At 37.1% G+C, this 27,337-nt stretch overlaps 1 protein-coding gene across 3 annotated transcripts in view; it reads right to left on the bottom strand.

Moving 5' to 3' along the window:
• Nucleotides 1-27,337, bottom strand: part of LOC135263748 (contactin-5-like) — a 382,506-nt gene that overhangs the window by 138,335 nt on the left and 216,834 nt on the right. For all 3 annotated transcript variants that reach the window (XM_064352101.1, XM_064352104.1, XM_064352102.1), the window contains 2 exons: nt 19,955-20,078; nt 17,747-17,922 (listed from right to left, as the gene is read on the bottom strand). In XM_064352101.1, the coding sequence (XP_064208171.1) occupies nt 17,747-17,922; nt 19,955-20,078 (300 nt within the window). The remainder of the gene's footprint in view (nt 1-17,746; nt 17,923-19,954; nt 20,079-27,337) is intronic.

The raw sequence follows: 27,337 nt of genomic DNA, 5'->3' as shown, positions 1-27,337 counted from the left end.
TTACAGAATGCATTGGTATGGAGAGGAATCCATGCTGGACTCAATCATTTTGAGGCGTCCAGGTCTTCAGGCACCAAAATCATCACCCCTGCACCATCGTGTTTGATGGTTGGCATGAGGGTCTTATGCTGATATGCAGTGTTTGTCTTTCACCAAACATGCCACTGTGCATTATGTCCAAACAACTGCACTTTAGTTTTGTCTGTCCATGTGGTTCATTCAGGTAAAATTTTACTATATAAGCTGTGTTGCATTAGGCATGTGCTAATATTAAAATGTCATTGTATGATTATTTTGGCCAACATTTTCAGAATATACAATATTATCTTGATAATTATTGAAAAGTTGAAAGTCTTAAAACTGTTTAAAAATACTCATTCATACAGGGCTAGTCAGAAGGTATCTGTTTCAAAAACATGTTTTATTAAAAAATAAATGTATAGATGTTAAAATTGTGGCCACACCAATAACTGGTTTTAAAAAAAAGTGGAATTCAGAAGTAAATATAAACTTTTTTTTTCAAGAAAATAATGTGCAGTTTACTGAAATACATGTGAACACTTTGGCCTGAATGTGCAACATGTGCAGCTTGTTCAGAAGTAAAATATTTCCAAACTTTTGACCATCTTCAGTGGGGGGAAAAGCTCTGTTGTTTCTGGTAACATTATTTCCTGCTGTGGCTATGTATGACCTTCGCCTTCTGCCAAAATTAAATTAAGAAGAATAAGAAGTGCCCAAAGTCCGTAGCCAGTTACTACTACTAACTTAGGTGGTTAACCAATGCTAAAATGTGACACCTTGTTATTTTGGTAATGACTGTGATAGAAATTTATGACAATTAAATAACCATTAATTATTTTTTACCAAGATATATAGTTATATTGATTATCATCCCATCCCTAGCTGCAATATTCTTTTTGGAGTATAGGGGTTTCTCCTGACCATCCTTCCATGAACGTCTTATTCAGGCTTTTCCTTATGTTGGAGTCAAAATATGTAATATGTATATGTAACCTTAGAACTGAAAGAAGGTGTACTATAATAATAATAATAATAATAATAATAATAATAATAATAATAAAACTTTATTTTTAAAGCACCTTTCATACATGAAAATGCAACTCAAAATTGCTGTACAATATATAACTAAAGAAAAAAATAATAAAAGGCAATGATAAAAATAAATAAAATTGGAAAAACAACAAAAATATATTTTTAAAAAATGTATTTTAAAAATAGAATAAATAAAACCAAAGATAAAATGAGCCTGTCTGTTACATTTTTGGAAGAATCTTCCACAGTTGTTGTGCATAAAAACAGAAGGCAGTTTTTCCACTCTTTTCACAAATCACCCTTAGCGCCTTGATAAGACAAGCAGAAGAGGATCTAAGAGCCCAGGTTGGGACATACAATGATAGGAGATCAGAAATGTAGGTTGGTGCTGAGCCATTAAGTACTTTATAAACAAGTAAATGGACCTTACAATCGATTCTAAAACACACAGAGGGCCAATGTAATGCAGACAGCACAGGAGTAATGTGCCCTTTCTTCTTGGTTTTAGTTAAAATTCTGGCTTTCAGGATTCCAAATAATTTGTAGTTTATCAAATGTTTTCTCAGGCAGACAAGTAAAAAGATCATTTTTCCCCTTTCTCCAAATTTAGTCACCAATTTTATGCTAGTTCCAGTCAGTTCCCCCATGTACTGCTGAAAACGAATCGTTACATAACCCAGTCGGTAGTGAGGAGGTAGCCAGATCTCCTCCAAGGCATGGCTCCTGGTGCCACTGACTGTAATCCCCACACGTACCGAGGCCACTTTGTGCATGACTATTCTCCTCTCCGAGTCCCTCCAACCCTCCCCGGCCATACGCAGATCTGGCAGGACCTGGGCTTGAACCCTGGTCCTCGGTGTGCAACTGCATTAACATTCCGCAATTTAAAAGTCAGTGTCACTTATGTCTGGTGAGATTGGGGCATACCGCACATTTCATATACTTTCCAGCCATCTTGGGTTCATCTTCAAGCAAGCCCCATTCTTTTAAAACGTAGGCTCTTATTCTTTAGGTGTCAACATAAAATAATACAATAAATAATAAATAAATAAATAAATAAATAAGGATATGTTTAAAAAAGAAATGAATAATATTAAATTAATAAAATTAAAAAGGGAGTAAGAATATGATGGTAAAAGGGTGTAAAATATAAAGATAATATATTACAGATATACAATAAACAAAGACAGAAAAATAAAAACGTTGGTCTGATGAATAAAACCTGTGCCTTTAATGAGGATTGGGTAGGTTACAGTTTCAGGTAGCCTACCAGCAGCCTCAATTTGCACATGGTGGCTTTAACTGCACCACTGTCCTGGGGTCTCTGCCACTCAAGCCTGCTGGACCAAGAGGCAGGTAATTTAAAATTAATTTAAAATAAAATAGCAGAGAGCTGGTGCGGATCCAGGCAGAGATCAACAGTTCAGTTTCATGATTTTTGTTATCCTTACACACTAGCTCTGTAGTGGTTGTTTATAGGTTGAATAAAGTATTTTCAATAAGATAATCATATCCAGACATGGCATGGTAAATGTAAACAGTTTCGTTTTGGTGCCATGCTTACACACTGGATTTTTAAAAACAACTGCACACTGGTATACATTAATGGTATACAGTTAATGTTTGCAAAATTTCTATTAAATCAATGAAACCAACGAAAGCAGAAATTTAGCTTGCTCTCAGCTTTCTCTGCTGCCTCCTCTACAGCCCACCTTCAAATATATCACTGAATTAGAATAAAGAGACAATATGACATTATACAACAAAACATTGATTTACAACCAACTAAAGACAGAGAACATAAATACAATGATATACTCAGACACAATAATTGTCCTATACCGTCTAGTATAAGTAGAACATTCCCCTTATGAAAAAAGTCACGTGAAATTCACGATTTCACATGTGAATTTAACATTAACAAAGATTACTTCAAACAACGATTTTAACCCTATTCTTTGTTCTTTGCATTTTTTTAAATTAAAGTGACCATACTTTCAGAAATTAAAACCCCACTGGTTTCATTTGCTACTTTATAACTGAACAAATCAATTTTAAAGAGGACAAAAAATAAACCTTAATGCTTAAAAAAACAAAATGCTTAACTTTATTTTAATGAACTCGATCAGGAGCAGGTCTTTTTTTATCAGAGGTAAAGATTTGCCTTTTCTTGCTAAATGACATTACACTACACTGCAGACATTTACAAGCAACTGTCACACTTTTTTCCACAGCATTTACATTAATACAGCTTGATATTTACTGAAGCAATGCAGGTTAGGTACCTTGCTCAAGGGTACAGCGGCAGTGTTTACCCAGTAATTGTTCCTCTGATCTTTAGGTAACAATACCAGTTCCTAACCCGTTATACTAAACTGCTGCCCTAAACCTGCTGTTATATAAGCAATGCACCAAAACCCATTTTATTTGCCGTGATAGATCCCTCACAGCATTTCTGCTACATTCCATTCTACCACTACTTTACACCAGGCTGGCCAGTGGAGGATGGGCTCCCACTCTATAGTTGGGTTCCTCTTGAGATTTATTCCTATTGGGGAGTTTTTTCTCGTCATCATTTGAGAATTTTGCTGCCCACTGAGTGTTTTTTATTTATTTTTACCTCATGTGCTATTTGGTGCTATTTGGGGGTTCAGGCCTGGTGTTTGCTCTATTTGTTCTTTTTGCTGTAGTCTCTTGCCTTGCTACTCTGTAAAGTGTCGGTTGCCCCTTTTCCACCAAGGCATTTCGAGGGCCGGTTCAGAGCCGGTGCCTAATCGCGAACCAGTTCTTCGTTTTTTCGACCGCAAAAGAATCGGCTCTCGGCCAGGAAAACTGGTTCCAAAGCGACACCAACACTTGGCTGGTCTAGAACCAAGAACCGCTTATGTCAGGGGCTGGGGGCGGGATTATCGTGACCAACCAAGACCAACTAAAACTTTGTGACCGCCAGGTAGAGTGAGACCATAGACATATATACACCCTCAATAAACGGCAAAAGTCCCAGTAGAAGATTGAATTAATCTTTAAAATGTATATATTTTCTGAATCGTTATCGATTCCGCTTGGTCACAGTGAGTGAAACTAGGCGATATGAGCGTATACAGTAGTTGGATTCATTACATCACATCAGAAGGATTCAGCCTAGTTGTTTGCTACCTAAACTTCACAGCACACTCATTGCCATTAACATGATTGTAGCATGAAGTGTGTATTGTAAAAATCAATTTAAACAATTCACTAATGACCTGGGACTTTGAAGTTATAAGACAGGATGTAGGATGTATGTAAGTGTCCAGTGAAAATATTGACCTGGCTATCAGTCAGAATTCTGAGAGAACCAACTGCCATAAATGAGCGTGTAAAATCAACCAGTAAGGGCTATTATGATGTCACCGGTTCAGAACCCCGTAAGTGTAAACAATCGAATGTTCAGTGAAATCTATCAGTTTTCGGTGCCATCGGAGTCCCGATCTAATCATTGATGGAATTTTGGGAAAGTGCGAGATAAAAGGTCACAAAAATAGCCAATATATCACATTAATATTCCATGTATGTACAATCGCTGTTCACAATACGTTAATTTAACGCTAAACTGATATTTTAATCACAATACTTATGTTAATTTCCAGAAATAAATTTTTCAATTGCCCTCTCAGTTTGAAATTATGAAGCAACGTCTGAGCCATTGGATTTAATGGGTCGTGATGAGATCATTCCGAGCGTGTTGCTTGTCTTAAAGTTGATATAGTAAATAAGGCTGTAATAATATAACTGAATGTATATGTATGAAGTTGGTTTTTTACATTTAGACAGTTTATTATCTGTATTTTTACAGGACATACATTTTAATAGATAACGATGTTGCTGGGAAAGCGGAGACGTATACAGTGACGTAATGACATGGCTCTCTAGCCTGTGGAAAAGCAAACTGGTTCTTAGAAGGTATGCAAGTTGAACCAACTGCAAACCGGCACTAGCACCAGCCCAGAACCAGAACTAGGTTCGCGTTGGTGGAAAAGAGGCAGGTGTGACAGTTCTCTGTAAAAGCACTGTTCAAATAAAATCTAATTAAATCAAACTGAAATTCAAAGTGTAAACGCATTTGGCTTTAAAGGGAATGGACACTCTGATTGGTTTATTGCAGGTCAAGCCCAAGGCACACCTATAAATTGATTGAGCCACTAAGTTCAGCCCTTTTGAACACTGCATCGCACTTCGGGCTCACTCTATCCACTGTTACACAAGCAAAAGTGGATCTGGGGATCCAAAAAAAATTCAATTTCAAGGGGGTACTCAAAATAACCCTCCTCCCCATATACTTATAGCAGGGAGAACGTTTTTCAGAGGGAAGAGCAGTGAACAAGAATGCTGAAAGCTGGTTCAGCAGTTAATGTAATGAGTGTATGCTACATGCATATTATGTTCCCATTTCACATATAATAATGTATAAATATAACAGTTTGCAGCATTGTTTCTGCTTCGCAAATATTTGATTCAGCCATAACCAGCACCTATATTACAAAGAAAGGTGTTGTGCATTAATGAATTCAGCCATTTATAAGGCAGGCCAAGTGATGTTTGACGTGACTTTTTGCAAAGTGAGCTCATTCTAATAGGTCCATCTAACCAGCCTTGGTTCTTGAAATAGAACCGCTCTGTTTTCTTTTTAAAAAAGGCAAAGAGGGAATTGAGTTTTATTACTTCAGTCAATGTTTTTTCTCGAATCAACTATGGTAACAACAGGCTGACAACAACAGGGTTTGCGTGCTAACATTGAGCAAAAATTGAAGCAGAAAGGTCAGGGGCCAGGTTTTAAACAGTAGACCAGTGGGGAAACCAGCCTGATATCTTGGCCAGGGCCACATATTGACTAAAAAGGGTTTTTTGGTCTTTCCATTGTGGTAAACCAGTAATTTAAGCCTCTTTTATATTCTCAAAAGGACTGCATATTCCATATGACCAAATGAGAGAGAGGAATTGCTTTTTTCACATTTGGGGTGCTGTCTCTGCAGTATGTTAAGCTCTCGTAAATTGCATTGAGCTTCGGGGCCGGCAGATTTATTGCATGCAGCAGCAGCACAGAGATGTGAAATGGTCACTTTAAAAAACAGCATCAGCTGCTTGATTATTATGCCTGAGAACTGTACATTGGACAAAAATTAACACTTCAAATGTTCAGGTGCATACCTACTGGAATATAAAGTGGCAAGTATAACCCTGTCTGAGTAGATATGCATAAATATATCTGTAAAGTACTTTAAACCTTTTAACCACTTTATGTGCTTGTCCTTTTATCAACAATATCTGAAATAAATGGCAATACTCCTGAAAGCTGAAAATTATATTCACTAATGAGCTCAAACGGTGTTTGCTGTGACCAGACCTAACTTCTACTAAATAACTTGAATTAAAACTCCCGCATGCATTTTAACATTTATGATTACATAGTATGCATTTATGGTTTTGGCTAAGGGTGATTATTCTCTGTTTATATGGAGTGTCAATTTTGTTACTTAAGTCAGAGTGCAGAACGTTAGTTGTTTAGAATTCTTTTTAAATATGAAAGGGACCATGGAATACAGATTTTCAGACTGAGAGAGCATTGTATGCCGGGCCAAGAACCTAGGCCACTGCATTAATATATATAAATGGCCTGTCAATGCACTTGCAGCTATCTCTGCAAGGCTTGCCTTCTGAATCTTTTTGCAATGAGCATTGGGTTAAAAATCAATATCAGCACATAATACACATCTGAAACGGGCGAACGTGCCAGCATGTCACATGCAATGTGGGGGGGATCGGGGGGAGGGTTAGGGGTGCTGGCCACAGTGCAGTAGGAAAACTATTAGAACTATAAAAAGGATCAAAAGTGTTGGCTTACTTTTGCAAATAATAAGAAAACAACAGATGACAAATAATGGCACAGATTGCCACATTCTGTGTACCATCAATTTATCTCTAATCTAAAATTAATATGATGTCCTCTGCTTTCTGTCTCTACTCATTTCCTCTGAATGTGCACATGCCTTTTCAAGCTTTACTTCATAAATATAACCATGAATAGACAGTGGTTATTAATAGAAAGCATTAAAAAACCGAATATTATATGTATTATTTTAATTATCCACAGTACTCTTTGTGCAGAGCTCAGACTGCTTATTATTTTGGAATATTTATTTATAAAAAATTGAACTTTGTGGGAACTGGAAACTGTTTAATACGCCTATTTAAGTATAATTATGGCAGCATAAATGAAGCCACAGATCTCATTTTGAGAGGATTGGGAGACATTTTCAAAGGGCTCAGATCTGCACTGTGAAGGAGATTTAGGAAATATAGCAAAAATGCAGATTATTTTCCTACATCATTCACAATATCAAGGGAAGTGGGTGAAATTCAAAAGCCTTTGACTGGACTGTCTATTTTATTATTCACCTTGTACTGGCACATTTTAGCACAATTTATGAAAAACAAATACACTTATATTTTAAAATATATTGATATTCATTCTTGTTTTGAGGATGTTACCATCTTGTGTGTCATTGTGTGGCATGAGTGTCATTTTCTATATTGAAATTTAGATTTTATTTATTATTAGGATTTATACTCATTCATAACTTGCTTGAAGGTATTAATCAAATTGTTGTTAATCTCATGTTACTAAACAAGATCTTTTTAAAGCACATGCAGGTTCATCTGAATATATTACTAACAACGTCAAATTAAGAGCAAGCTCTATTTTGTTAATGCAGTACTGGCTAACATGTTCATAGCAGTTATTAGTCAATGCTTCATTCTTCTTCTTTCATGTACAGCAGGGGTTTTGGATTAACTCTCATTAAAGACAATAACCATATGAATAATTCTCTCTCAAGACCCGCAAAGAATCCTCGGCTATCTTTTCACACTTATATGTGAATGCAGCCACCAACTGTCTTACAAACAATGACTCCTGGGAGGTATTTGAAGAAATAGGATAAAGGCAACTGGATTAAACTCTCCAACCCTAACTTTCCCTAGCTCTCACTAACTGTCCAACCCTTGTCCGTGGTTCACAGTTTTGACACTGTTACATTAACAACACTTTTACATTGTCTTTGACAGAAAGTCCAACCTCTGCTGTGTGGAGTTTTCCTAAACAGTAAATGATAAAGTCGTTATCACCATCCAGAAATAAATAAATAAAAGCATAAAATGTACAAACAGTATACATTTATAGTTATTTTCATATTTGATCAAATAATAATAATCACATCAATAAATTGATACCATTGTATTTATTTAGAATTAAGCCAACACATGTCTACATGTACTATATATACTATATATATGTTTTTAACCTATTTGAACAATAAGGCCTTTTTCTTGTTAATTTTTCATTTGAAAAGACGAACTGCCGTACACCCAGAATTAGCCAGATGTAGACTCATTGTAATCATGAAAAAGGAAAGTTCCATGCTGATGTCAAGACACTTTGGCAAAGGGATGGCTGGTGATACCATGTGATTCAGAGGTGAACCAATAGAGCCCTCACTTTCCTGAATTGGCAAAGGAGTTTGCACATGAGTGCAGCTGCAGTTGCAGATAATTACAAATTAGGATTCGAGTTGGACACGTAGGGCAAATTTGGGGAAATTGTTGGGCAAATTTATATAAAAAATAAAAATAATAAATAATAAAAAAATAAATAAAATAAAATAAAATAAATAAATAAATAAAAATGTAAAAGTCCCATGGAAAAATAAAAAAATATATATGCCTCTTCTATAATCTTCAAAAATAAGTAATACTACCTACTGCTTTTAATGATGCTGTGGTTATTGACATGTTGGTCAAGTTTTTCCTCCTTTCATAACATCACAATCCTATATAAGACCGCAGAAGATGAGAGGACCACTGTTTTTAATCTATTTAACAGTGCTGTAATGTTTTCTTTGTGTATAGGTGCAGTAATCTTTTTTGTGTTTTGAAAAGGTATCCACAGCAGGCTAGATAAAAACAGCCAGCATAACAAAGTGGGCTATGAGCTGTAGGCTACCTAAGAAAATATTATAAGCTGTAGGGAACATGTGTAGTGACATCCATTTCTCTGAACTCTCATGCGCAGGATGTTAGTTTATACAAAATACAGAGCAGCATCAATAATTTCTATAATAGTTCATTCATATAATACAGTTTTTATTTATTTAACATGATGGTGCAGTGGGTAGAACTGCCACATCGCATAAAGAAGGTCCTGGGTTCAAATCCAGCCTGGGCCTTTCAGTGTGGAGTTTGCATGTTCTCCCTGTATCCACGTGAGTTTCCCACAGTCCCACAGTACAAAGACATGCAGGCAGGCTAACTCGAGACTCTATACTGCCCATAGGTGCAACTGAATGGTGTGTGTGCCCGGCAATAGATTGGCGGCCTGTCCAGGGTATATTCCTGCCTCTCGCCCAATGCATGCTGGGATAGGCTCCAGCACCTACCCCGAACCCCGCGACTGTGGGAGGAAACCAGAATACCCAGAGGAAACCCATGCGGACACGGGGAGAACATGCAAACTCCACACAGAAAGGCCCAGGCAGGATTCAAACCAGGAGCTTCTTGCTGTGAGGCAACAGTGTTACCCACTGTAACCCCAGTAACACCTTAACTTGCTTGGTCATGCTCCTGTCCTCCCGCCCTCAAGTTAGCAGATACCGCACTCTGTTGTAGTGAATTTAATGTAAGACCCACACTGAATAATGTAATTTTTTCTTACCTTCATTGTAATAGGTATCCATATTGAACATATCATCACTGGTTTTAATATTTTAGAACACAGGCCAATTTGAAATCCCTTAGTAATTTCCCTTAATGTGTCTCATACATAGCCAGTGATCCACCTCTATCCCATTTTCTGGATTACACATTGCATATTGCATTTGGAAATAGCTATTATTGAAGTCACACAATTTTGATGCTGGGGTTATTTATTCATCTACAGTGTTTATCTATGGCTTTATTTCTGCTACATGGACATTGTTACTGTATTTTATAAAAATCACCATTTTCTTAAATCTATATTGAAAATACTAAATGTACTCATGATGTGTGTGTGTGTGTGTGTGTGCGCGCGAATACATGTGTGTGTGTGTTCTTAATGTGTACATCAATTCAGTGTGCATCCATCCGAGAGCTAGCCTGATGTTAAAAGGTGGAATGTAGTTTAAAATTGGAAGAATGTAGCATAGCAATATTCCTCCTAAAGATGGTTAAGTCTCCATGCTTAGGAGCCACATGTGAAGTTTTGAAAAAAAATCAATCATGGGTTGGAGAGGGGGAAATAATGTGATCTGACACACACAGTGTGGAACAACTAGAATCAGAATTTTGTATGTACATTTTTTCCCCTAAGCTTTACAGTAAAAATTTTTTTATTTAATTTATTTCATGATGAATGACTTATGAAAGCAATTGCTTGTCACCATAACATAAAAACAGAGCTTGTAGACTACAGTCTTGATGCTTCAGAATGATAATTACAGCAAAAAGCCATTTAAAATACAATTTAAAAAAATTATTATAATAAAATCCAGTTGTAAAAATACAATTTCCATCAAGCCTTTCACCAAGATCTCTTAGGTCTCATAGGCAGTGACACTGCAGTAGACTAAAGCAAGAGCTAGAAGGGGAGAAAAATTAAGTGTCTGCATACATTATTTCAAATGAAATGTAAAGCACAGGAACATCGTATTAAAATGCAAAATTGCTTGGCTGATACATATATTGGTGACTGATTTGGAAAGCAGCAGAGAGCATAACTGCTGGTGTACTATAGGCCTACATACTGTATGTGCATATACTTTTCTTATTAAACAGGAGTGGAAGTCTTTCCATCTAGATCACAAAGAATAATTTACCACAATTTTAGACACTGTCTTTCAACAGAGCATTACATGTATGCTCTTTATTTGTGGGTGACATTAGGTGACATGGGTGTTTATTTTTGGTTGACATTTTCCTGTAACATTGTATGAGCGTATCATAGCTGCAGGAAGCATTGGTTTACTTTGGCTGTAAGTGGGAAAAGAGGGCTTTGGAACATTTTGGTTGTGTGCAGAAACAGTTGCTATTGTAAGTATAATGTTTTTTTAAAGAAACCATAGTTTAATTTTTGTTATAGGTGGCAAAAGAGAAGAGCCCTGACCAATTTGGTGCCCTAGGCAAGATTTTAGCTGGTGCCCCTTGCATCGCAGCCAATTCCACCACCAATCATTGTGTTCATACACTCGCAAACTGCATAGCTTTATGTTTTTGAGATTTTCTTTATTTATAAACAAACAAAAAAAAAAACCCACAAAATAAAAAGTTTTAAAGAAACAAGTGACATAAAACAAATTATAAATACAATATAAATAAGGTATTGTACAAAATACGATATTAAAGAAACCAGTGTAGACATAAAACGATTTATACATATTATTATTTAGTATTTTAATAATAATAGTATTGCACACAAAAAACTACATTGCAGAAACCTCAGTGCAATATGCATAATGTAGCATTGTTCTACAGCCTTACTCGCCTTGCCTTTCTTGCAGCAAAGTCATCGATGACATCATCATAAGACAGCTGTTGTGAGACCACATGATTTATACTAATAATGGAAAGTCCACTGAGACGTTCTTGCACCATAGTAGATCTCAGGTAGGTTTGAATGTGTTTGAGCTTAGAGAAGCTCCTTTCAGCAGCAGCCACTGTAACAGGAAGAGTGACAGAGATTCTCAGAGCTACCCACATATTGGGGTAAATTTCTGTCAGCTTCTTCTCATGCAGGAAGGTCAGGAGTTCCATGTTTGTCATGTTTTTTGATGGCAAATGTGGAAAATTTTGTATTTCCACAGCAAGTTCCCTGCCATCAATATCTGGCTGTCCGTCATGGATTAGAGCAGTGGTTCGAGTTACTGGCTTCATTTAGGGATACCAACCATCCTGCAAAATATGGAATCGTCCCTTATTTGGACAGTAGAATAGGTGTTCCCTATTTAACTCATGGCTACGAGATGCATTTTCATCCTTTGTGAACGATTCCGTTTGTAGTAACCACTGTTTTGAATACAATTCAATAGTTAGCTAGCTAGCTAGCTAGCCGGGATAACAAGCATGCTGAGACCACTCTGACCTAAAACCCAGAATTTTAATATTGGCTAGGTGACAAGTGATGGCAAACCATAAAGCTAACTGGCATTCAAACCCGGTTTCAGAGTGCCTTTGAAAAACAAAATGTCTACATGGCAAGACCGCAACATTTCAAAAAGCAAGACAGAGCTAGGGAGATTCATTTGATTGCGTTATGGTTTCATGTAGTTTTCTTAAATAATGTAATGACAACAATGACCAAAAGTGGTGCTAATTGTATGGTATAAAACAAGAAGTAACTATTTTTTCTTGATAGAATCATTGGTTTCATAGACCAGAGGTTTTTGCTTAACAATGGTGGAAATAGAACAACCAACCACAGTTTTGCTTGACAACAGTAAAATAATGTGCCCAAACAGCCGCAGAATAATATATCACTTTCAGGTGATTAAGTCGATAAAAATCAATAAATATTAAAGTAAGCATATATAGTTATTGTTGGTAGCCCGTTGTATAAGTGGGATAAACCCCTCCGGGCTGTACCTGTTATTGTAAAATAATGTACTTTGGTGGTGGTTAAGCAACCTTGGCTTCGCCTCAGCCGCTTCACCACCCCCATCATACATTGATGCTGCGGGCAACCCAGAAAATAGGCTATGTAGTTATGTTGTTGTGGGCTTTTTTTTGTAATATTTAAGAATAATAGTATTAAATTGTATTAGTAAAAAATAGTAAAAGTTAAAAATTTAGAATTTTTTTTTTTCCCTCATTTGGGGCGCCCCTATGGATGGACAGCGCCCCTAGCATTCGCCTATACTGCCTATGCCACAGGCTGGGTCTGCAAAAGGGAGCTTTGCAACGCTCTAACTCTGAACAAATTCAGTGATACCTGTGTGACTGAACACACACTAAAAATGAGCTATGATGGTCTAACAGAGTACATGTGGTCTCAGCTGGTCTCTTACTGATAGTTTAATTCAATTGCATCTACAATAAGCAAAAACGTGATTAATTCAACACACAATGTTAAACCACTAATTATATAATCAAATAAAAATCATTAGCACTTAGTAATTAACAATGGGGCTACCCAATTAAAATGTCAGTTTAAAACAAAGTACACCACCAGGCATGTGAAAGTAAGGAATACATGACACACAAGAGAAAGGGAATATAAAATAAGGAGAATTCGTAATGTAAGTATAGGACGGATTATCTGCATGAAACAAAAGTAACAGCTTGAGTGATGAGAGAAATAGCGTAGACTTTTATGTAGGGTGACCGTCAGTCCAGGACATGGTGGGACAGCTTTGTCCTGCATTCTGCAACCACAGTGCAATGTCAGACATTTTGTTAACTATACTATTTCACAACTTTGAAAAACCTTCATGTAAAAATTGATCTTTTTTTATTTTTTTTTACAAAAAAGGCTGTGCAAGTAGTACAGTAAAGCTGCCCATATACAGCAAGCTCTCAACATTCTAATGGAAAATAAAATATTTTGTCTGCTCCAAATGTGTTATAACATTCACTGTTTTAACAAGACACCAGTGATCCCCATATCACCTAGACCTTCTTAAAAAATATTTGTAATTGTTTCCAAACAATTGGGTGCTTTTTTATTATAATCATTATCATTATTAGCCTGTCGTTTTTATTTAGGCAATTATAGGTAAGGGATGATGTACAACAGGTGGGCTTAGACCCACCCACTTTCACCACTGGCCCATATCTTTGAAAATAAAATGTTCTCTCACTTTCCAAAAAAAAAAAAAAAAACTGAAAAGATTATATTTTATTAATCTATGATCCGCCTATGTCACATTTCCGTATGTAAACCAGGCCTTGCTGAGCTCACCAGTGTTCTCTTCTTAATGATGTTCCAAAAAGTTGATTTGGTAAGCTTAAGTTTTGGCCTATATCTCTGACTGTTTTTTTTTTTTTTCAGCCTCATAATGGCTTCTTTGACTTCCATTAGTACAACTTTGGCTATTTAACCACATGTCCATTGTTTGATTGCTAATCTGTGGAGTGCAGAGCCAAATCAAGATAAAATACATCCCCCAAAGATTATTTAACTGTAACCCCTGGTAGCTGATGAGCTACAACTGTCACATAGTTTAGCAGGGACATATTTATAGTGTCCTATTCTATTCTGTTCAGCAGTAACTGCTTCTAAATTCACCATGGTAGGCTTTGACCAAAGAAGTGTCATGACTGTGGATACAAAAGAATTTGGAAATGAACTGATAAATCACACTAAATATTAATATACAGTTCTGCAGGAAGCAGCAGTGTGCTAGATCCACTAAAGAAGAATTTTCAACACTCTATTCCTGCATTATGATAAATGGCAGTCATTCGTAATGCAGAGAGAGAGGGAGAGAGAGAGAGAGCCCTGCACTCCAATGCCTGCTGGTTTTCCCTGGATTCTAAGCACTGAAGTCATGGTAGCAGTGCTCCGATGAGAAAAATGGTGAGACCCAGAGTGGAGTAATGTGACATGTGACAACCAGGAACCAAGCATAGGTTCCTTAAAAAGTGAAAAATATTAAGGAGGATTTCTGTCCTAATGCCCACAACCTAATGTGAATACTAAACACTAGAAGAAAACAAATGCTGTATGAATGTGTTCTGAATGTTGGTCTATAGTCAGAGAGGTATACCTTAGATGCACATGCATACACAATTACAAGTACACATACAGACACACACAGACAGATGAAAAATGCACCCCACCCCCCATCCTTACACACACATTTTCAGTTTGTATAAACCTCTGTTACATTATCTAAGCAGTACCAGTGGCTTGCCTAGACAAGGGAACAGTAAGTATCCCCCTCTCTTTAACACAAGTCAGTACTGCCTGCACAGCACTGCCTACACAGCATAACCTCTTTCTTTATATGGATACTCACAGTGAACCTGGATGGGATGTAGTTGTACAATGGACATTATAATTCAGGGATACTCAAATCAGGCCATTGGAGGTGCAGATTGGTTTTCATTCTTCCCCTCTAATCAGAGACTGAGTTAAACCTGATGCCCCAAATTTCCAGCCAATCAGTGAGATTATTGGACTATGGAATATCAGGCAGAAGACAAAACCAGCAGTAATACTGACCTTGAGGGTCAGATTTGAGTATCGCTATTATATTTGCTTCCTATAGCATCTTTTGCTTCAACCTCCAACCACTTACACTGAAAGGCCCAAGAATATACCGTAAGAGCGTCCCAGCTGTGAAGAGAGTGGCCTTGGTCTGATCACAGCTTGTATATCTCAGCTTGTGTAACTCATTTAACAATGCTGGTCTCCGTTGTCTCCCGTTAGTGAGCCAAAGCACAATAAAGCCCCACACAATCACATGCTCTACTTGTATTATTTTTAATAACTGCACGGGCCCTCTTTATACAGCCAAGGACAGGAAAGAAGATGGCATGTTTAGCTTGAATTTACTACAGCTTTTTATTTGTGGTCAATTTTTGTTTCATATCACTATTTAAAATAAACAACCTAAAAATCACCACTTCAACTAAGTTCAATAAATGTAATACATGCACTTCAGATGAATGTACACTCAATAATGAAACAGGCAACCAGTCCCTGCTTTCTTGTGCACTCTGTAATCTCTACTGCAACTCTGCCTCTCTCCATATGAAAGTCCTGTATTGAGTCCTGTGTGAGGTCTTTGTCACACCCAAGCCGTATAGCTATGTAGCGGCACAATGCACTGATTTTCTGAGGGCTGTATTATATGTCCCACCTGACCCATCCAAACACCTGAAGTGCATTTTTAACAATTCAAACATTCACTCAATCATTGACCTAGCCCTGTCAAACACAGCAAGTTGCCAGTATGTACTGGGCTTGATGCATGGAGTAAGAAGCCACAATTTTAACATATGCACACCTTACACCATTAGATGGGGGCACATCCGGTCTCCCACCTTCCTTGTGTCTCTCATTCAAGTTGTTTACACTATTATCTCCATGCAGATGCATTGCCTAAATAGCTGGCACTGGACTGCATTACTGTACAAACACAGCTTGCATTTCAAATAGTCAAACTGAAATAAAGAAAATATTTCTTGCATCTGTCTTATGTGTTCATGCATTCATATGTGCTGCACATTAATAACGGCACCAAAATAGAACAATGCTCCAGCGTTTAAACCCGTTCTTGTTCGGTTTAAACTCAAATTCAACACAAACTTACACAGTGGTGAATGTTTCTATAGACATGCCACCTACAGTGCTGCCCAACCCATGTTGATGCAAATGGGTTTACTGCAGACCACCAAACCTGGAGCATGCAAAAAATATTAAGTTTGTGTGTAACGAAACTAGTAATTCCACGTGCACCCAGGTGTGTTTGTGCTTGTGTTGTCACTAAAATAGGGCCCCATTAGTTAAGTGTTCTTTATTTCTCACTGCGTTCCTCATGATGTTATTTTATTCTCATTGGTCTACATCTCTTTATACGAAACCTGCTATAAAACATTGTGAAATGTACAGTGTGACAACATCTTCAAAACTTCAGATGGCTGCTTCAGAGCTAGAATGAAGCAAAGCTTATGGTCCCTGTAAGCAGGGTAAATAAAGCTCAGCGGGTTGCCTTTGGCCTCACTGTGGGCTTTCTTGGCTTGCAGCCATGCTATGGAATGGGGCCAAGAGGACAGCCATTCTTTTATTTACTGAGATTATACTCTGTACAAACTAGGGATGCACCACATAAGAATTCTGGGCCTGATATCTATATTCGATATTTGACATGGCATAGTGGCTGATATTTCCCTGTTTTAATTTATTGCACAAATTCATGCTGTGACCAAGTTTCCACATTCATGGAAGAAGTATATAAGAACAGATGTCAACTAATGAAGACAAAACATAGCACATTTTATTTTCCTAACCATTCTTTCAACTTTTCTTACCTTATCATGAAGCAGAGAGCATGAGCCTTGAGCTACTACGATAAATGGGCCTCTGTGCCTTCTTGGTGATACCACATTTTTAAGAGTAACACTGATGTTCTCCACTGCTGTATGTCAATCTGGATAAGAGTGTCTGCTTAGCGATTGTAATGTAATATAACAGAAAAAAATATACATAGCTGTCCTTTCTTGATTCCCATTGTAATGGCACAATGCCAGAGATCATTCCAATGCAGAACCCAGGGAGAAGACCCACCTTATTAATATACGCACACTATTTCAGCAGTAGACCAAATGCCCAGGTAGCACTCTGCAGCATAGCAAGTACATCATCTACTTAACCCACATACATATGACACCAAATTAAAATTCTACACCAGACGTGCTGTTGGCATCTGCAGTAGTTCCGCAGATTTATAGCCATATAGATCCAAACTCTTAATAATGTTATTGGGGGAATTTATCAGATCGGGCGAGTGGAACCTATTGTCCCTGCTTGAATGGGCGGATCTCCTGAAGCAGGACTCTGTCATATGCCATTTCTGTTTTTATATTTTCTTGTGAACAACCAGCAAATGTCTTTAATCAAGCTTTCCTGGCCACATTCCTTCTGCTGGATGAAACCATGGTAAGGCAACCCAAATATACTCACAGGCAAAGCGGAGGAGGGCGTCCCGGCTGATGACAGAGCCAATGCTGTTGTCTGCCCTGCACTGATACCTCCCTAGATCACTCTCCTCACTAGGGTTGGTGATAATCAAGGAGCCGTCCACCAAGGTATACCGGAAATCCGCACTGATGTCCACCTCCGTTCCATTGATTAGCCATCTGGAAAAAAGATGCCCAGCCATTGCAGTAACCATAACATTCTGACAATATCAGTAAGCACCTCCAATTTTCAAACAGAATAATGTAAAAGACTCTTTTCACATTGACTCTTTTATTAATTTTCTCATGTATTTATTTCTAGGCATATTTATTTTCACTCATATTTATTTCAGCACGTATTTATTTCAAAACAACTCAGTCTCTCAGTCAATATGGAAAGGGCGGGGTCAGCTATGATAACAGGACAGTATATAAATAGACCACGCCCCCCACAGTGGGGGAAAACAATCAATTGTGCTCCATGCAGTTAGTATTAGCAGTCAGTGGATTATCAAGATAAATAAAAAAAAAAGCCAAAAAGTTGTTGTGTGGTGGGCAGTACAAATAACAAAGCCAATGAGGGAATAAAGTGAATTCAGGCCATTAGACATCAGGGGAAAGAAAGAAAACTCTGGGATGCTGGATCAAGGGATGCCTATTTTTGTAGTAAGTTAGCCATTTTGTCAATGGTTCATTATCTGTAATCCGCTGTGTCAGAAATGGTCATTTGTATGATTGTTTAATTTGTTTTTTTTAGTATGCAATGTGACATGTAACTACATAGCAACTTGACATAATTTCATTACATCCTAAAGAAACAATGTTAGCTACTGTAGGTCGTGTGCAAGCCTCCGGTGCGAACTGTTCACAAGCAGTTTGCAAGTTCGCAGACTGCACCCTGTCTGAAACTGGTCTATCCAAATATCATGTGGTTGGTTTTGTCATGGTTGACCGGCCAGCCGAGTTCAACTTTATTTTTCTGTTCATTTCATCACTCCACTGCCATGTAGCAGGTCATGTATAGATGGGATACAAGATATTTCAAGAAGTGGTGTCCTATTCGATAGGTTCGCCACGATAGAAGATTTAAATTATGACTTCATGTGTTAAACAAACTAAGGATAATTAATTTGGACATAAAGGTAGCCAAATAAAAGATGGGGAAACTAGTAACACTAGGTAGGTAGATACCTCATTACTAGTTGCCCCATCTTTCCTTCGTACAAAGATATCGTCATCTTTATGATCGATCATGCAGAGCATTTAATGACAGCAAAATCCTGGCATGAAATTTCCTTTAAGCTCGGTGTCAACAGAAACAGTTTTAGCAAAGTATCTCTGGTCTCAATGATCCTGAGTTGTGAAAAGCAATTCAGAAAAATCTATGCAACACGTTCATGTGCCCCTCAGTGGCATGGAGTGACATAAAACAGAGGACATGGAGTTCAGTATATTGACAATGGGATTTGGTGACATGATCACCAGTGGTTCTTTTTTTGAAAAGTTTGTACTTTGGAGTATATTGCCTACTTAATGATCAGAGAGGATCAATGGAGTACTCATTTTTGAATAATTCTTAATAATTCTTAATTATGTATTAGTATTGTTTCAGTTCAATCTACAATACACCATATCTTTTAAGGTTATAGGGAAGTTAACCCTCTCTCCTAGCGAGCATTATTGTGACATTAAATATTAAAGATTTTGAGATCTTTTTGGGAGTGTCAGCTTTGACTATTATGGAAATGTTTTGAACTGCTATGTGGGGCCTAGATCAGGCAATAATTAAACCAAGTTACAAAGTCAACAGTGACACTTTTGCGTCTGCTTTATTCTGGTGTGGCCTACCTGACCCAGAATGGGTGTATGGCATATGCTTACATATGGCCAGGACTGCACCACAAATTAATTTTATCATTATTTTTAATAATGGTACAAGCCTTTGTAAAGCAGGACAAATCTATGAAAAGACAATAAAATAATATAATAAATATAATAATTTCATTTAACCTAATCTACTCTGGACCTTAGGCTTCTGAAAGGGCTGTTGGGAACAGCAATAGTCATTGGATGTTAGTGAAAACACATTTTCAGGGAAAATAAAAATAATTATTTGAATTGTATAGGGAAAGACCACCATGAACAGTAATGCTCCAGATTGTTGATCTCTACGGGGGAATCCATGCTTTTCTGGTGCCTGCACGTGACTCACCTGTATGTGGGCGGGGGGTTCCCTCGAGCCTCGCAGTTCATCGCCACCTTCTTCTCGTCAGAGTCCAGTGCAAATATCGCATTGTCAGGCTCCTGGAGAAACACGGGCCCAAACTCAACACTCTCTGGAGACAAGAAAGAAGAGAAAAAATAAAACAAAAATCATTCAATGCTACTGTACTTTGCAGGAAAAAATTAGGAAATGGTGCAAAAAGTATCAACAAAATGATCAAAACTGTACACAGTTATGAAAAATTCCTTCCAATTTGGCATGCTGTATATTGAATAATTTTATAGAGGGTCTACTGCCTTATTTGACAAATGGCCAGAGAGGAACTCTTCAGCACATATAAAAAGCATTCTGGGAAGCAGGCTTAGGATTGGTTATAGGCAAGACATTCTTCACAAAATAAACAAATAAATAAATAAAGCTGTAACACCGATGTATTGTTAAATCAATTTCAGAGGTTTTTAAATTTCAATTTTTGTTTTCTCTCCTGCTCACCTGTCTTTGAAGGCCCCAACTTTGTTTAAAACCACATTGATGACCTGAGGAGAGAGGCACGGAACATTCCATAAGATTCCGAATTTCCTGTGACTGACAGGGTCTGCCCTGTGTCAATGCCGAACTGTTTGTGTGGAAACTTGGGAGAGAACCTTGTTTGTGGAAACCACAAGGAAATCAAATTTACCAGTATTTCTGACAGCTGACTTGTCATTGTTAGGCTCAGAGTGTAATGGCAAGGTGTGTATGATGGGGAACTTTAGCTAAAAGTCATTCACTCATTCACTTTCCACAGAGAGCAAGGTCATGAGCGATTCTCACTTCTGACTGTGGTCGAGAATTTGAGGTTAACCTGTAGGCACAAAATCACCCAAAGCGGTTTGCATGCTGAGCAGTTGGACAAAAGGTCCTGTTCAAGATAAACTGTGCTCAGTGTGCCCTTCCTCTTATCCCACTGATCAACCAGTCATACACAAATGTAACCCTAAACTGTGAGTAGCATCACGTAATTAAAAAAAAAAAGTTATTTGAAAGTGTTATAAATAGGGTTCATAGAAAGATTGAATGAGTTGTGTTGGACAGAGTACCATTGCCTATTCTGGGTCATTGCTTCCTCCATAAGGAATTTGGTATATGCTAAAGATTTCTTGGACATTGTTCCTGTGCCACAATGTGTTCTTGCTTCAACCATCACAGGGGGCTCTTGTACAAAGCTGCCATGTAGTGATATGTAGTTTTATATATTAAGAATACATACATGCAATAGAAAGCAAATTGATACACAAAAGGTTGTTGTGCAATAAGCAACATTCATTATTTTCTAATAAATTGAATTTCTAAGAAAAGAGACAATTGATTCGGTTAACTGCAGAACTGTTGCTGCTCATTACAGTTTACACATCACATTTAGAAGGCTATGCCATACAAAGTTGAAAGAGATTTGGCATCCCTGTTTCAATCTGAAATGTTAAAATCTATTACTCTGATGGCTTCCAAGCAAACTGGTACCTTCAGAGATTACAGAGCTGTCTCTCTTGCATACACAAACACACATACTGAATCTCATGCGTGCACACTCACTGATTGGAGCCATCGCTCTTTGGCGGTTCCGGCAACTATCTTGTTCCCCTCATTATGAATAATTTACACTTGGTGATGAACGAGCTGCTTTCAGAGGCAGCCCTGATCATATCAGAGTTGAAGGCGAGGGCTTTCTGCCTCAAATGTGGCCACCGACACAGCTGTTAGCCCCGGGGATGCGCAGTGAGAGCCGTGTTCATGCTTTTGGCATTAAACCACAAAGGGTCTGTATGAATATTATTTTCAGTTGGGCTAATTATTCTGTGTGCACCAGTCGCCCTCCCACCCTGGCCTATCCAGCCAAAAGAATTTTGATTTATTCTTGGCAAGGTGTTCCCCTATGGATCGCTGTTTTGAGTTTCATCACACAAAGTTCCAAAAAATCAGCTGCTGACCGCTTACATTTACATTTGATTAATCTCTGCTGTACTATAGCTTTTGAAAAGAGGGGGAAATGCATGTATAATTGCAAAACTATATATAATTCACCTTACTCTTAATTTTATAGGAAAAGACAATTTATGTCAACTAATGAGAAACAGCCATAATGGAAACAGGACTATGATTATTAATTGATAGTTATCATTCTAATTGATTATAGGTTTATAACTGAGGCCCTCTCTGTTAACACCCTATTAACTCATAATCTGCAAGTGAGGTGTGCACACGCATGGTAATGTGTGGGTGTGGAGTGTGGATTGTCCACGTAAGAGTAAATCATACTATATGAATGGGGCAGTATTGCTGCAATGTGATCTTTGCTATTATCTGAATTATGTAGTGCTTCTGCAGTGACCAGCAGATATACCAGTAGACTACCACGAAATAGCAGTCATGTCACAGGCCAGCATTCTAATGGCAAATAGTGAGTGAAAAACTGAGTGAAAATTGTTGTAATTTTATGGCATCTCACTGTGAATATGAATTAATACTGTGTAATATGAATAACAGCAAAACCTTTATTTCATAGGCTAATGGCAACATTGCAGTCAGCCTACCTTTTTTTACTAGTTTTTTTTTTTTTTTTTTACATTGCAGTTTTTCTTCCATGGTGCAATGTTTAATCTGGTTTTGCAAAATTCTGCAACAAAAGATAAGCACAGCACCTAGAATGGGTATTCATTTACCTTTAAAAAACATGTATTTTGTATTGATATTTGTATTCTAAATTTCATAGTTTACTCACATGGAAAAAAGTGAAGGTAAGAAGCTCAAAATGGCATGTTTTGATTCTCCAAATCTACCACAATCCATTTAGCCTTACAACGCCTAAATAACTTCTAGCACTGGCTTAGCCTTACTGGGAACATAGAAGCCAGTCATTTCAGATGAATGGTGTGAGAGTACATATAACCTTGAACTCCTTCAAATATGTGATTTCAGCCCAAGGATGGGTTGTTAAAATGGTATTAAAAATGAAGTTACTTAAAGTGCCATTTAAAAATGTACATCTCAAACATTGCATATGAATGATGTAATATAAATGCATCCTTTTATAAATTAAAAATATAAATTATATAATTGCAGATCATGTTGAAATGATATGATATGGATGTGTTTCATGTCACTGTAATGTGTGGTAATTAACTCATTTCTGCAATCCCTGTGGATTTGAGCACTCATTTATCTTCCTACTTTCTGTCAAATAGCTATTTTTGTTTATCTGCAGTTAAACAGCTCTACATTTACTGAGCTACACTTAATTACATTACTAATTTGAATTATTTTGGAGTAGTTTGATCAGTTAAAGTGTACATTTGCTGGTGGGGGAGAACTCCCAAATAGCAGCCATACTTTGAATTCAATTCATATTTCTTGATCCATTCATTTCTGTATATATTTATTTACATATTTATTTATTTCTCGGTTCATTTATTTCTGTTTTTCTTCATCCATATGATTATGAGGGGGCGTGGCTTTTATAGTCAGGCATAGCAATCAAGCCCAGAGGGGCAGAGTAGGAGGTTGACGCATGCTGGCTCGCAGAGAGATAGAGATAAGTTAAAGATATTTGATCAACCAGATGTCAGATCAATGGTCTGTGGCGCAAACTTGAGCTTTGCACCACACAGCAGTAGCCTCAATCCAGTTAAGACACACTCGTACATTTAGGTGAACTTTACTCGATAGGAGGCTTGTTGCCCTAAGATCCCAGACTGACCTTATGCCAAGCTCTGCCATTCGATGGTGAACTGTTCTCTCACTAACCCAAAAAGAGTTGCAATGTCACGAACAGACAAACCAGCTAATAAAAAACTCTCCACAGCTTCCACAGGCAGTATGTGAGAAAGACATCCAAAAGATCTGGCATTATCTGAATTTTGGAGTGAAACATTTTGGTGATGAGCCACTTCCTCCAAATTACTGAACACTACAGGCTCAACCTCTGTGATGCAGTTAAGTGGAACAAATTGTCAAAGCATCCATGCAAAAGAGTAAATAATCAGGACTAGAATTTTCAGGATTAGCATTATGTTAAGCAATCTCTGGCTATATCTTGCTTGTATAGGCATTTGTGAAGATCGTGGAAATAATAGTTTTCATATTTGGCTCAATTCTGAAAATATTACTAGAACAAGATGAATCATTTTTAATACAAACTCCTTACATGAAATTTCTGGGACATACAATTCACTAGTACCTGGAATGAAAGGTTTCATTTCACTCCGTGGGTGGGAACATCACATGGAGGGGGTACACCTAATAGTTTAATAGCTTTAAAAGTTCACACAAAGGTAATTCAATACAATTCGATGTTATAGGATACAAACATAATCTTTAATCTAATTATTGATTACATTGAAATGTTTTTCATATTCTACCTATTCTGGTAATTTGAGGTGTTTGACCAGTAATGCATCACTCGAGCTCTGATGCAACCAAAAAAATCCATGTTACATTTTGCATCGTTCTCCCCAAAGGTATGTACAGTTGATTTACGCCAGTGGTAACCAACCCTGTTCCTGGAGATCTACCGTCCTGTAGGTTTTCATTTCAACCCTAATTTGGAACACATAACGCAACTAATTTGCAGCTCAATGCAGACCATTAGCTGTTGAATGAGGTGTGCTTTGTTAGGGTTGGCGGGAAAACCTACAGGACGGTAGATCTCCAGGAACAGGGTTGGTTACTACTGATCTTCACACTCTGGTATCAATCAAACAATGAGAATAAGATGACACCATGGCATACTTTGGATACTCATTATCATATGGATGAAGAAATACAGAAATAAATAACTCAAGAAATATATAAATCTGGAAATAAATATCAGGGTTCCCATTCATCCTGGAAAACCTGGAAATTTATCAACTAGCTTTCCAGTCATGGAAAACACCTGGAAAATGAGAAAATTTACAAAATGTCCTGGAAATATTTGTGAGGTTGTAGGCTAGGCTGTAAGTCAAGCTATTAAACAGTATATTTAGAGTTGAGATTGCACATTTATCTGTATTCTTTCTGTATTTTTCTCCGCTTTTCTCATTTTTATTAGTTGCTGAGATTACACGGCAGCACAGAGTTTTGAATGGTTATGGTTATTAAACCCCCCGCCTCTTGGTCCACCACCGGATTTGGGCTACCATTGTCCACGATTCATGTCTGTAAGTCTAAGTCATGCAAATTGTCCTTGAAAAGTCTTGTCAAATAATTTCCTAAAATGAGTAGGAACCCCGAATATATGCAGAAATTAATTCATCAATAAATACATAAATACAGAAATAAATGCAGAAATACTCATTTTATCTATTAATATAATTAATACATTTATTTTTCATTTTTCCTCGCATTGGTATTTACTTATTTATTTATCCATTTATTGAGTTGTTTATTTTCATTTTTTATGTATATTGGATAAAGTTGAAAGCACAATATAGGATCAATGTTGATGTTTGGTTGGGTTTATTAGTGTTGGATATGTTTGAAAACCATATTCATAATTTAATTTAAGGAGGACATAGTGATTTGAGAGACCAGGACAATAAATACATTAATAGTCAAATTGGCATTGCTCAACAGCTTGTCTTCTTCATTATTCCATTGATCAAACAGCTTGCGCTGGTTTGATATGGTAAACTGTGCATTCATTCCTTCAATCATTGCCAGGATCTGTAAAGCTTTAAACATGGAGTGACTGTGTTTGCAACCATACGATACAAAGCATGGATCAGATTCTTAACAGCATGCTGAATGTGCCCAGGGTCCAAGCAGCAAGAATGATACATCAAAGGTTTATTGCTAAAAATACCAGCTGTCCATTCATTTTTATTAACCAATTACCTGATGTGTCCGCTCACACATTCATTTCTATAATTCATATTCAATAATATAATATATCTTTTACCACATGTAATTATCCAAAAAACTGTTTCATATGCAATTGCATTGAAAAAAATTTAGTCTATATCAAGAGTGGGCAACCCTGGCCCTAGAGAGCTGCAGGGTTTGCTGTTTTTTGTAGTTACTCAGAACTTAACTGAGCATTGATTGATTGATGGAGCATTTTTGGGGGGTTAAAAGTAATTTCATGGTAAAACATATCAATGAAAAGCTAAGTCATTATGAGCCAAAAGGCTACACTGATCCTTTGTACTGAACTGTTCAACAGCCGCCATCCTAGTATAAAGCTGCACTAGGGCTCTGGCAGCCCTGGTTTCCTACCAGACAAGCCAAGCATGCATAGGGGGAGGAAATTAGAATAAAATGTTTCTAATGGAATTGAAAACTCGAACAAGTAGAAAGACATTATGGAGCTCAATGTATTATACATATACACAAATATGCATACACATACAAATGCAGTGCTTACGCATACATAGGTACATGCAAACATACATATTACATAGTGTATTTTGTACATAAACATTGACTAAAATAAATATTGCCATCACTCCCGCATTATTAAACTCCCTAGTCCCCTTCCAATAAATCGTAAACCGTCCTCACAAATGCCAAAAGGTCAAAAAGCTAGAATCAAAACTAGATACCCAAAGCTCTTATACTGGCATCTAAATATGTATAACTATTGATACAATGTTATTTCAATGAGGGGGACAAACATTTTATAAACATTGGAATAATTACCATTGATTCAATGCTTGTTCAATACATAAATGTCAGCCAAATGTTGATGTAACATTAATTCAATGGGGGTTAGCAAAACATGGAATAAATATCAAATCAACATTAAATCTATAGAAGAATAACACTGATTCAATGCTTATTCAATATATAAAAGACAGATGTTGATACAACATTAATTCAATGGGGGGAGCAAAACAAGGAATAAACATCAACTAAATATTAAATCCATGTAAGAAATAAAATTGATTTAACATTTATTCAAAACTGAAATGTTGTGCAGATGTTGAAACATCAGTTCATTGAAGAAGAAAAACATCAAAGTGTTACAGTGATCACATCTTTTTGGAGGCGTTTCTTTCGCCATGGGTTCCCTCGGCAGATTTCCAATGCTTTTTTCCCACAGGGATTTTGTTTTCTGTCGAAAATGAGGTCTGTGGTTAACGTTTGCCACAGGTTCATATTTTGTTCTATGAGATAAATTACTCCCATTAATAACTCAACCTTGAATTTCAAAGTCGTTATGTGCTAAGTAAGTTGCTAACAAGTTGCTATATTGAAACTACAATGGTTGTCGCATGCAGGTGGGCTAGTATGAAAAGTGGAGTGCCGATTGCCAGAATGCGATCATTGTTGTAGTTTCAATAAAGCAACTTGTTAGCAACTTACTTTTTAAAAGCACCTAATAGCTTCCATTGTGGTGATATTAATGAGTGTAGT

Source organism: Anguilla rostrata, chromosome 9 (assembly GCF_018555375.3).
Source record: "Anguilla rostrata isolate EN2019 chromosome 9, ASM1855537v3, whole genome shotgun sequence".
Taxonomy (NCBI): domain Eukaryota; kingdom Metazoa; phylum Chordata; class Actinopteri; order Anguilliformes; family Anguillidae; genus Anguilla; species Anguilla rostrata.
This window is presented reverse-complemented; position numbering and strand designations above follow the sequence as displayed.